This window comes from Lissotriton vulgaris, chromosome 9 (assembly GCF_964263255.1).
Source record: "Lissotriton vulgaris chromosome 9, aLisVul1.2, whole genome shotgun sequence".
NCBI lineage: Eukaryota > Metazoa > Chordata > Amphibia > Caudata > Salamandridae > Lissotriton > Lissotriton vulgaris.
Window position 1 is genome coordinate 828,303,596 of NC_141697.1, and position 12,700 is coordinate 828,316,295.

At 41.1% G+C, this 12,700-nt stretch overlaps 1 protein-coding gene across 1 annotated transcript in view; it reads right to left on the minus strand.

The window, feature by feature from the left end:
• The window catches only part of RCE1 (Ras converting CAAX endopeptidase 1), a 216,972-nt gene that overhangs the window by 187,552 nt on the left and 16,720 nt on the right, over window positions 1–12,700 (minus strand). Inside the window, exon 2 of the mRNA XM_086938566.1 lies at window positions 8,948–9,050. Coding sequence (XP_086794692.1) covers window positions 8,948–9,050 — 103 coding nt within the window. The remainder of the gene's footprint in view (window positions 1–8,947; window positions 9,051–12,700) is intronic.

Genomic DNA, 12,700 nt, shown 5'->3' on the forward strand with positions numbered 1-12,700 from the left:
AGTAAGAAAGCCCAACAAAAGAATGATGACGTCTTATTCTTTAAATAAATCTCTGTTTCACTCTGTTAGGGAACTACCTACTAATAGAGTATATTTTATTCCCATTCTAAAATGGCCGCCGTGTTTGTAGCCTGACTCCTACATTGATATTAGGCTATACTTAGTTCTAAACTCGCAGCGTTATAGTATTTTATCGAAATTATGATGACTGATAAGTTGGAATTTTTCATTTGGACATAAATCATAAATTCTTTCTCCAAGGCCCAACTTCATCACGTGGGTCGGCCACAACATATATAAACGACATCCGGGTCTCGCAATGTTAGTATCCTGACGCAGAAGTCGTTTGTTGCGAGCAGGGAGGCCACAGAATTTTTATCAGGTGAGCAGAGCAGGACATGCTTAACACTGTATGCCGCTTCACCAATACTTATGTCAGTTAATGGGGAGGTGATTCTGTCGTTTTGTGCTGCATCTAGATGAGGGAGGTGGCGATTTGTGATGTCGTTAACAGAAGACACGTCGAGCAGGTAAGTTTAACCCGAGTTTATTATTATCACCCCATCCAACGACAATCATGAACAAACTGTCAAACTTCGGAATCCTCGGAGCAAGCGCCCCAAGAGTTCCGACAGTGACTTAATTATTACATCATTACACTTCTCCCTTATTATACAAGGAAATGAAAGAAAATAAGAAAAACAAAGAAAAAATAACAATGAAAGTCAATAATAGGCAAATGAATCACAAAAAACAATAGACCACCTTAAACCACAAAATCTTTGAGATAAGCAGGTCTTTTGAACAGTACGTCTATGTGCAGATGAAACTCTTCCAGAAAAACCATGTAACTCTGGAATAGACGAATCACTTGCAATTGAGATTGGTCCTAACCTGGAAAAGGAGATTGGGTTAGTTATTCTATGTGTAAAAGAAACTCTGCTTTTGTTCTATATGCGACCATCATGAGTCTTAACAGCATTTCGAAAACATTTGATCACTTGTAACTCTTTGGTGAAGCTAGACCAATCCGCACACCCTTTAGGATCGCTGATTTTCACAAAATCACCAACAGCAACTTACACCGCTCTCACACTCTTACGAGAATCATAGTTCTCTTTTCTTTTGTATTGGGATGTTATCTCTCGCCACAAACCAGGAGAATTATCTACACAACCCTTACTCCACTTCATCCACCCAGGACACACAAAGCTGGAAAGTGATCTACCTTTGAATAATTCAAAAGGCATTTTCCCTGGAAAGCCATGGGAAGAGAATCTATAACCCTGAAGTCTTTTGGACAACTCTTTTTTCCAGTCTAGTCCATTTGCTCTGGCTAATTGAATACCCTTCTTTTAAGTTTTGATAACTCTTTTAATAGCACCATTGGTCTGAGGATGGTACAGAGCTGATTTTTTGTGAACAATTCCACATTTCTTCAAAAACAATTCCGTTTCCTGAGAACAAAACGTTACGCCATTATCAGTGAGTAGATATCTGGGAAAACTTTCTCTAACAAATATACTCTCCAGAAACCGGATGATTGCTGAAGAAGAGATGTCCTGTACACACGAGACTTCAACCCACCTGGAATACATGTCCATGAGCACGATGACATAAGGTGTGGTATCCATTGCAATTTCTTCCAAAGGATATTTGGGTAAAGTTATGCAAACCATGGGAAGTTGACTAGTTTTGAGCCCCTTATCAGAAACAGAACACTCTACACAATCTCTAATCAACACTCTACCTCGTGATCAAGTGTATGCCACCAAAAATCTCTCCTAAGTCTTCCTTTAGTCTTAACAATGCCCATGTGTTCTTCATGGGCTAAACTTAAAATGTTCCTTCTCAAATTTTCAAGAGGAATTAACCTCCTCCCCCTCAACAGAAAGCCTCTATCAACAGCAAGTTCATCCCAGATCTTCTCCTAACATTCAGAAAATTCCTTAAATTGTGAACCACACATTGTACCAGAGGCAACAATGTCTCTAATCTTGACTAAGGTGGTATCCTTGATCAGTTCCTCCAACCATTCTGCTTCACTGATAGATCCTCCAGTCACTTCACACACACTCACTTCCTCTTCTAAATCCAGATCATCACAGTAGTCAGACTGAACATAGTCTACATCAACAGGTCTGGATAGACAATCCGCTGAAAAGTTGCCTGCACCAGGAATATATTTAACAGTGAATGAAAAATCCAGTAGACCCACTACCCATCTTCTTATACGTGACGAAATAGAGTCGAGACCTTTCTTGTTAAATACCCCCACCAAAGGTTTATGGATAGTTTGTATACAAAATTTGATACCCCAGAGGAATTGCTTGAACCTCATGATGGACCAGAAAACAGCCAACGACTAACGTTCTATTACAGAATAATTGCGTTCTGCATCCCTCAGAGTTCTTAAGATACAAGCAATTAGATTCTCTTTCCCATTTCTATTCTGAAATAATAAAGCACCTAAACCTTTGCTACTCGCATCACAAACAATTTTAGTGTCAGAAGACATTTGAAAAGATTGTAGAGAGGGAGCATCATTTAAATATTGTTTCACATTGATAAATTCTTGATTACATTCTACACTGCATACAAATTCAGTGTCTTTCTTTAAGAGTTTCCTCATGTGATAAGTTTTACTTGCAAAGTCCTTTATGAATCGACTGTAGTATTCTTCCATTCCCCAAAAAGATCAGAGTTCCTCTTTTGTTGTAGGTTCTTTCAATGTTTTGATTGTATCAACCAACTCTTTCTTGGGCTGGATCCCAGAAGCAGTAATTTTATAACCTAAATAGCTTACTTCATTGACTCCAAATCTGCATTTTTCAGCTTGGAGAGTAAGACCTGCGTCCTGAAGTCTTTGTAAAACTTGACGAACACGTATGTCATGCTTTATATTGTTTGACGCATAAATGATAATGTCATCCTGATAACATTTCACTCCAGGCTGACCTTTCAGAATTATGGTCATTGCTCTCTGAAAAACTGCAGCCGCAGAAATTAAACCAAAAGGCATTCTTTTAAAGCGAAAAATGCTAAAAGGAGTCGTGAAGGTTGTCAAATCCTGTGAACTTTCATGTAGTTCAATCTGATGATACACTGACATCAGATCTAGCGTGCTGAACACCTTGGTGTCCTAGAAAGTGTTGATAATCTCTTCGATGTTGGGAAGCAGAAATCTGTCGACCACCACCTCTTTGTTTAGCGCCCTCAGGTCCACACAAAGACCAAGCGACGACAATAGGAGCTAACCAGTTTGTAGCTTCAACTTCTTCAATAACTCTTAAGTTAATTTTCAACTGCAGTTTGAAGATGAATAGGGGTCCTCCTTACTTTGGCTACCACAGGGACGGCATGATCTCCGAGTCTAATTTTGTGTTTGTAACCAATAAGCTTCCCAAGTTTGTTTTGAACAAACAACTAATTTCGTTGACAAACTTATTATCACAGTGTTCAATATGATCAACCCTGTACCTGTGGATTTTTGTTCGGATGTAAACTGACACCTAACTCCTTTTGGTGAACCCAACCCAAAAGATCATCACCTTTGTAGGATACATAAACCTTTCCAGATGTGACCTTCCCACAAACACCAATTGTTGCAAGAAAATAACCCAACATGTCAATCTTGCTCCCTCCATACCCACCAGGTTGAATATCCATTTCATGAAGAGACTTATCACCCGGAAACAAGTTTATTAGCGTTTGTTTCGAGATGATAGTGATTCGAGAGCAAGAATCAAATGTCATCATGATCTCCTTCCCATCAATGCTGATCATCTCAGAAGGAAATACTTTCCCTTGCTGAGTGACTTGTTATAATATCTCATTACAAGGTTATTTTCATCTGCCTTTAAAACCCTTCCTATTTCGATTCCTACAACATTTGCTAAAGTGTCCTCTCTGGCCTCAAAAGTTACAGGTTTGCGACAAAGCAGGACAGTATTTGTCATTGGCCTTATGACCACTGTAACCACAACTGAAACATGTGACATTGAGAATATTTTCTTTACTCTTGGACCCTTTTACTTCAACAGGTTGCTTCACACTACTTTCACCCTGGGTTTTAACTCCACTAGATCTAACCACTTGAACTTCATCGGTGTTCTCCTTCTCCTTAGAATTGGATATATCAGTTTCTTTCTCTACTTTAAGCTCACTTACACATTTCAACATGTGTTCTACTTGCTTCGCAACAATGATTACCTCTTCAAGAGGAGGGTCATCTTTCATCCAAAGTTCTCTCTTATTTTGTTACTGTTACAACAAAGTAGAAATTGATCTCTAATTCTTTCAACTAACATCCCTCCAAAATTACACTTGAATCCTAACTTCCTTAGAGATGTTATATAATCTTCAACTGATTCTTCCTTACCTTGACACCTTAAATCAAAATGATATCTTTCTAAAATGGTACTCACATGTGGGAACTAATGTTGGTCTAATTTAGTTATAGCAATTTCATACTCATTTGTTAGGACAGCTATGTGGAATGTTTTATCATAGCGGGTCCTGTGAGAAGCGTAGAAATACAGCAACGAATAAAGCATGACAAGCCTGCTTCTTAACCTTTGAGGTTTAAGATGATCATTACGACCGTGTTTAACATTTGAATAGTCGGGCATATGAATTAGCCGGTTGATACGGAGACTAAAAACACAGGATGTGGGTATGCTTACCCAGGGGGTTCAGCCGAAAATGGATTCCCCGGCACACATGCGCAATTGCTGTTTCATGAGATGGTGCATCAGCGCATGTGCAGAGCCGGAATTTTTCGGATGCGCATGCGTGGTTGTTGTAGGGGGCCATATATGAAAGAACAATATATAAAAACATATATACGCCCCCAATATGTTTTTGTATATGTTTTTATATATTGTTCATTCATATATTTTGCAAACTCTCATGACCTCGATTTTCACCATGTCAAAATCGTTTTTTATCATGTCTGAACTATATGCAATAAGAAGGAAATTCTTTCTAATACTGTGTTCACAACATCACATTAGCTCTGAGAGTAATTTCATACGCCAAACCTTTAAGTTGTATACCAGCCGCCCTTGTGGCTCGAACACCACAAACAAGACGGCCCCCTACAACAACCACGCATGCGCATCCGAAGAATTCCGGCTCTGCACATGCGCTGATGCACCATCTCATGAAACAGCAATCGCGCATGTGCACCAGGGAATCCACAGCTCCTCACTACACATGGGGCAAAACAATTGCTTTTTATGATACAAGGGGGACCCAACGGATAGCTAAGTACCATGGGTATAACTGAGTTATCAAAAACAAAGGTGCTTAGCTAATTTACGAATCAAAACAATACAATATAGAAACACAATGGAAAACTATACGAATTAAGATTTCCAAACCCAGCCGGGAAAGGAGTTTATTTTATGGAGACAATGTCCAATCTTAGAATATACACAAAATGGTTTGACACAAGCCTGTGCCGTACATATAAAGAGAAAGAAGAATAAAGTTAGGGTGAAAGGGGTGTTTTTCAGGCAAAGGAAGAGAGCTAGGACAGGGTACTGTGAACAGATCAGAAAATAATAATAACAGTATCGCCTGGAGTGAGGTATACACAATCACATTTACCAATATTATTAGTGTAACCACACTTATTAGTGTCGACGTTTCGATCCCTAAAGCTCAACTAGATAAGTGGGATCATCATCAGGACTTTTTGATAAAACAAGCCTGAATGAAAAAGCCTCAATGTACCGAGGTCGAGGACCTCAAAAAGAATTGAGGGGGGATGATCCTTCTCTTCAGGATGCAGCGTAGGTACACGTAGATTTTACTTCAGGGAGGTCTTTTTTGGGGGTCCAGAAACGAAACGCTTATTACAATGAAAGGGTTTCAGGGTCCGTTTGAAACTGCATGCAATGGCAGCTCTTACTCCGCTGTTGGTGTAATCGGGGAGTGGTTTGGACAGTGCAGGCATCAGTGGCCATGCACGAGGTATACCAATAATGTGGCGTTATGGACGCGAGTCTCGGTGGAGGCGCGTCTCACCGGAGGCTGCTAGGACAATGCCGGATGCAGTGCAGTGCCAATTGCTGGCATGCCCATGTTTGGGCAAGATGCCGGACCCTTCCGCCTTCTAATTACCAACAGATTGGCAATCAACAACATCCTACAGGTATATAAAGGGCCCGCCCCGCTCGGGAACCCAGATTTAGCGGAGCCGCGTCGAGGGGAGGGAGACAGACCAGACTTCCAGTAATCGTGAGTAACTAACCTGCAAGGAAGATGGTAACACCAAAACCCTGTAAGTAAAAACCCTGAGCCCGAATCCTTGTTTACCCACATTTGCATAATGGCCCGATTCAACCCCCATGAACGCTAGGAGGCTCATGAGGTTTATCAAGCTCAAAAATATAAGTAAGAACCAGCAATGCAAACCTCCAATATTCAGTGACCCTCACAAAAAAACCAAAAGCCATGGAAGAAAGTTAATATAGAAGCGTGTGCTTTTTGTTTTGTGTGTTGTTTGTCCTGACCTTGTTCCTTTCTTTACAGGGGGCACGATCACTAATAGTATGACAAATTTTGTCTAGATATCGGCTTCCCATCACTTTGCTGTGGACACAATACCAGGAGAACCGTGAATAGTTTTGTGAATAACAATTACAATTAATTATTCCCTCCTTTTTCCTTACAGCAACGCCAATTGGGTAAGAGACTACGAATACATTGTGAATTAGGTACAAATATATCGTTGAGTTCACTTTTCTGTATAATACACTTTTATAACATGAGAGTAAGGTGGGGATTTGCGCAAACCCATCCTGAAGGAGTTTTTGACTCCGAAACATGTTGACGCACTAGCGAGGTTAATGTACATCACTATACATTAGTAACCTCACACCACACTGATTTTGACAATACCAGCCGGGGGCATATTAAATAAATGTTTTTACCCCACAGCCAGGGATTTTTTAATAATCACTTATCACTTTCCAAACCCCACTACTCACACAAAATCATCACCCTACACACACTACACATAGTCTGTGTATAAGTGCTCCCACGTAGCCGTAGGTAGTAGCACGCCGCATCCCGTAGAGGGGTGCGAAGACCCCGATGATTAAGCAGGATACCAAGGGTCCTTTTGGTGTGTGAGGGGTATTTTAAAAAACACTGAGTGCTCCCCACCATAAATAAAATAAGTAAATAAAATTACCGGGACTATTTTTCTATACATTAAATAACAATAAGGATAGCTCATAAAAAATGAGAGGCAGAGTCCGTGGTATCTGAGTCATACGGGCTTTAATTAAGATGACTCGAGTCACTGAGAATCGGGTTCCATCACCACTAAGGTTCAGGAAGGGATATCTAACGTTTTATTAACATCACACATTATATATAGTAAAACTGTACAATTGCAATGAATACAGTAGGCGTAACAAGTGAAAAGAGAGAGATAAGAACACATGGGCGTAAAAGAAGGCGTGTAAGGAGGCGTACACGGAGGTGTGTACCAGATGAGTCATAGAAGTGTCACAAGTGGGTGGATGCATAGAGAAAATCTGCAGGGTCAGCAGAAACCTTTACCATACATGCGCGCGCAACTGAACATGACGTGGTATTGACGTGTAACTGGGGAGAGCTGGGGGGCTTGACTTTAGCACTAGTAGAGGAGTCTGGTGTCTGGGATGTCAGAACGACCTGCACCTATAGCATATCTGATATCTTGTGTTTGGAGGATGTATTGTCTGAAGTAAAAGGTCTCTCGGGCAGAGGCCGTTCATTACTGAATGCTAGCGCGTGCATATGTGTCTTCGTGCAATGCGCGGGCCATGGGTCTACTATGGTAACGGGTGCAGTAAATTACTTGCAAGGAGACAGGAAAGCCGGGCCCTTTCTCTGCAGGCGGGAATATGTTTACCTATTTCACTAGGCTGGAATGTGTTTTTGCGGAGGCTGAACAGATAACTGTAGGCAAAATACCGTCTTGGCAGACAGGCCAGGCCGAGCCGGGCACCGCTCGGCTGGGCAGGAAGTAAGGTAGAGGTCAGGGATGCATACCTAAACTGCAGCTTTCTGAGACAGAAGAGGCTCGGAGCCTCAATTCAGGGCCTGGCTCAACCGGGCCAGAAAAACGTGGAAAACGTGTGCTTTGCGATATTTAAAAATGCACCATGTAAATGCATTGAAAACGTAGGCTTTAATGTGGAATCGGTACTTTATACATGGAGGGCCCACTAACTGACGTGCTAACATTAGACGGAAATGCAGAGGCATTATCATGGCAGACACGGGAAGGGAATTACACAATAACATGGACATACATGGGACATAGGTACATGGATAGGGTGCGAGTGGGGGGACACACTGACTACCTAAAAATTTCTGTTTCCTCAATTGTAGGGGCCACTGTTGCTCTTGAGTGGATTCTGTTTAGTTTATTGTATTGCATAGTCTGTTGCTCAACACATGATCCACATATTTATGCTAGTTTTTTCGTTTAGGGACTTTTCTTGTTCTTTGTTGTGCTACCCAGTCCCCATTCAAGTATTAAGGTACCTCCCTCTTTCGTTATCACTAAACTGAGCACAACCAGCGAGAATACAACAGGAATACTTTTTCTTAATATAAGCTGATGTACAAATTCCAACAACTGCTCAGACAAAGGCACCCAATATGAACACTAAAGTATACACAAGAGCCCTACGCACATATTTAGAAACATAATGAAACAGGTGGAATCACATTGAAGAAAATAAACATATGATTTAAAACGATGTTCCTGAAATGTAAAGTACTGAAATTGTTGTGTGGTGGTTTGAGACTAGCCTCTAAAAGGCTACTACACACAGATTGTCGACCAAGTAAAAAATATTAATTTATAAACAGTTCCTGCAAACAGAGAGGTTGGACAGAATAATAATATTCGAGGTCTCCCACTTCTGCGATTTCCTACCTTAATTCCGGTCAGCTCTTTCCACACTGACACAAAGAGAGGCGAAAGGGCAGAGACAGTCAGCACGCTGGTAAATCTTCTTTTAATGACTGCAGGGTGGTCCCTGAAATGGGAAAAGGAAGATTAATTTAAATAAAGCAGACTTCAAAAGCCTTGTAGGAAGTATCAGTGGAGCACGTCAGGCTGCAGTAGGGCAAAGGTAGGAAACAGTGCCAGGGTGGGAAGTGGCGTTTTATATGTATACATTTATACTGCTCAAACTGGCTGCAAAGTTATTAAGCATTACATAATGGGGGTCACAACCCAACATGAAAATGGAGGGGGTGCTGTAGTAGCGTGGGGCTGCCGGAGGAAATGAGAGGAAGAGATGCCCTAACCAAAATTGTCTGCAACAGACAGGTTACACTGCGAAAATGTTTTCTGCTTGAAGAATCGGGTTCAGTACTCTTTCTTGAAACAACCTGCGATGTGTGTCACAAAGGCCTAGTCACACCAGTGTTAGTTTCATTGGCATTCTGGAGCAATAGCACCTGCAGTGAGTACAAACAACGTCCAACAGTTCACATCTCTAAAAGTTGTACTGGGGCGGTCTTTCAAGTCAGCAGGGCTTCCCAACTGCCAGGCCCTTCCCACAACTTACTGTTCTTTCTCGACCTGAATGATACAATGGGATAAGGCATAATAAGGGAATATGTCATTGCTTTTCAAAAATGACATTTCTTTTTCCATTTTTCTTTTGGCTGTCCTTATCTACTCGCTCATAAAAGAAAGTGTAAAATCTGTTTAAAAAATATCAGATTTGGTCATAGTCTGAAGCAATTACCTTTAAAGTGAATATGTATTTTTTTGATGTCGCTGTTTGCTGCAAGTTTTTTTTATTGTTCGTTAAACATCAAGGGTTAGTTTTTAATGAGGTTATGTGAAGATGATGGTTTATGTTATTCTCATATGATTTAATGATCCCAGTGTTTATGTTTTATGGAATACATCTCAATAAACATATTATTATCCTATCCTTTTGAAGGCTGGGTGATTTGTCATGGAAATCACCGGATGCTCCAATAGTCCAGTCTCTGTTTATACTCGCTGACTCCAGACACACAAGCCAACATAATTTGCTGAGCTTTCTAGCGGGCTTTAAACCTTAACCAGGAGACAGTTTCCTTTGAAAGAAGTGATAGAGTGTTACTCCTAAAGTACAATGCAAAGACTAAGGACAAAACTGCATGTCAAATATTAACAACAGACACATCATGCTACCAAAATATCAAGGCCAAAACATTGAGGAGCAAAAGAATAAGAAGGTAAGTGCATACACGTAAGTAAAGATTTACTATTCTTAACTCCACGTCTACGTACTAGGAATATACCTATATAGTCTCTAGGTAATATATGTGGTGTTAATTAAAGTAAACTTACACATACCTAAACAATATTTTGGTCCCCAATATTTTGTCCACGAAATTCTGGTACAACGATATTTTGAAATCAATATTAAATTGGTATACCAAGGACAGTTGGTTGAGGATAAGGAAAACCTCCACCGAGTGAGTTTGACGAGTTAAGAGCCTAAGATGTTCCTCGGCTTTAATTAACTTTATAGAACAGGACTATCACAAACAATCCTTGATCCTTGTATATGAAACTGCCCAAACTAAGAGGAATGTAATACGTATGGATTCAGCAGCATTTGTGAATGCTAGCTCTGGAATAATCAAATAATGCCTGATGTGAAGGAATTAAATACGAACTGACTGAAAGTATTCAATGCAATTTAAACCAGGCGTTTAAACAGACTGGACTTTGTAGATTAAAAACGGACTGATCTGCAGGGACAATACGTTGCCTGTTCAACCTGGATTGATCAATGCCTGGCCAGTCTGGATTAAATGCTGCTTGAGCTGCCTAGATTAAACACTCACTAACGGAAATGGGAGGAAGGGTTTAAACACTGCCTCATCTGGTGGAATTCAACATTGCCTCGCCTGGAAGAAACTCGACACTGCCTGGAAGGGCAGAACCTAACACTGCCTGATCTGAGTGAAAGTAAGCACTGCCTGCTCTGGGCGGAACCCAAACATTCCTGCTGAAGGGAATCAAGCAACATCTGTCAGAGCAGAGCTGTTCAAACTGGAGGACAGGCCCACATGAGGGCTGGAGAAATTTGAGGTGATCCCAGGGCATTGGGGGGACGAAAGACCCTGGCTAGCAGAATCGTTTAGTATGCCTCTTGGGGAATTCCTGTTAAAACTGTTTCACACAAGGAGACATGGCATTAAACTGTTTTAAGATAAATAAGCTATAGGGAGTTAAATATGGACTTTTCAGTGCTCTGTCCTGTGGGTTTGTTTTTCTTGCTGCAGAGGCGGAATAAGTGCCATATCTAACGCCTTGGAGAAGCGATGACAGTGTCAGCAGTGCAATGGAGCATTAATTACTTTGTACAACCTACGGCAGGAGTGGGTGGTGATGGTGTACTTATTTCAGGGGTCAACAGGATTACTGGGTTAGAATACAGTAGTAATAAAGGACTAAGATGCCCTTTAGGGCACAAATGAGGTTTTACTGCATCTGTACTAAAATCAGTGTAGAGTAAGCAACTCAAGCAGGCATTCTTTGAGCGCTCCATTGCATGACGCGTGTAATACTGTATTCCCACTAAAGTTGAGAGGGGTGATTACCATGTCTGTACTACAGCAGGACACGAGTACTTGTATGCGAACTACAGCAGGGCAGAAATACTCCTTCAAATAACAGTGGGGAGGTGCGAGTACTGTAACCATGCTACAGTGGGGGAAGGAAATGCTATGCTTATAATACAGAATGAAGGAAGGTTTAATATTCTTACCATAGCAGGCTAAAGAATTATCGTGCAAGTAAAATCATTGTGTTCTTGTAACAGCAGAAGGATTATAGTATAAATTCTACGGAAGGGAAGAAAATGACTGTGTCCATTGGACAACACAGATGAAGGATTATCATGCCCTTGCTATAACTATGAAGGAGAATGATGTTGTTCTTTTGTCAGTGGGAGATCAGTGTCCTTAGTACAGCATGAAAGCAGGATTCCTCCATTTCACTATACGAGGATCGGATTATTGGGTCCCCAGCAGGTGAGAAGTGTTGTTCACCTAATGGGACAGAATTACTTCTGTACAGATACTGCACCAGCTATGCCTATTAGGCAATTCACACAAAGAGATACATTGTCATATGAGTCCCAACAGAATAAATGCTCTATGTAGATACGCAAACCGTGACTTGATTTGTGTCCCTCTCATTTGGCACGTAATGCCACACTCCGTAACACTTACCTAACAGAAGGTGTACTTCTCATCAAAACTGATTTGGTTAAACACAGCAGTGGAGCATACCCATACAATGGAATGCCTGAAGGCTTCAGCGCGTGCAGGAATGCAACAAGTAAGGCATGGCAAGCCAGTGAATGTAATCCTAGTGCAGCAGAAGGCCTGGCATTTGGTAACAGGACAGGTTATTGAAGAAGGCAGACACGCCTGGGAGCAGAGCACTTCAGTATAGAATGCAGGTGTACACTTGGTATATTACGCCAATATAGAAGGTATAGGCATTCTGTGAAGAGAAACATTGCTCCACCACACACAGGCATACTTGCTGCAATAGCAGAATACGTGGAAATGATGAGCTGCAGGCTAGTTCCAGTACTTATCTAGAGTGACAGAACCGACCTCCTGGAAAACAGAGGGGATCTGAACAAAGCTCTGATATGCCACC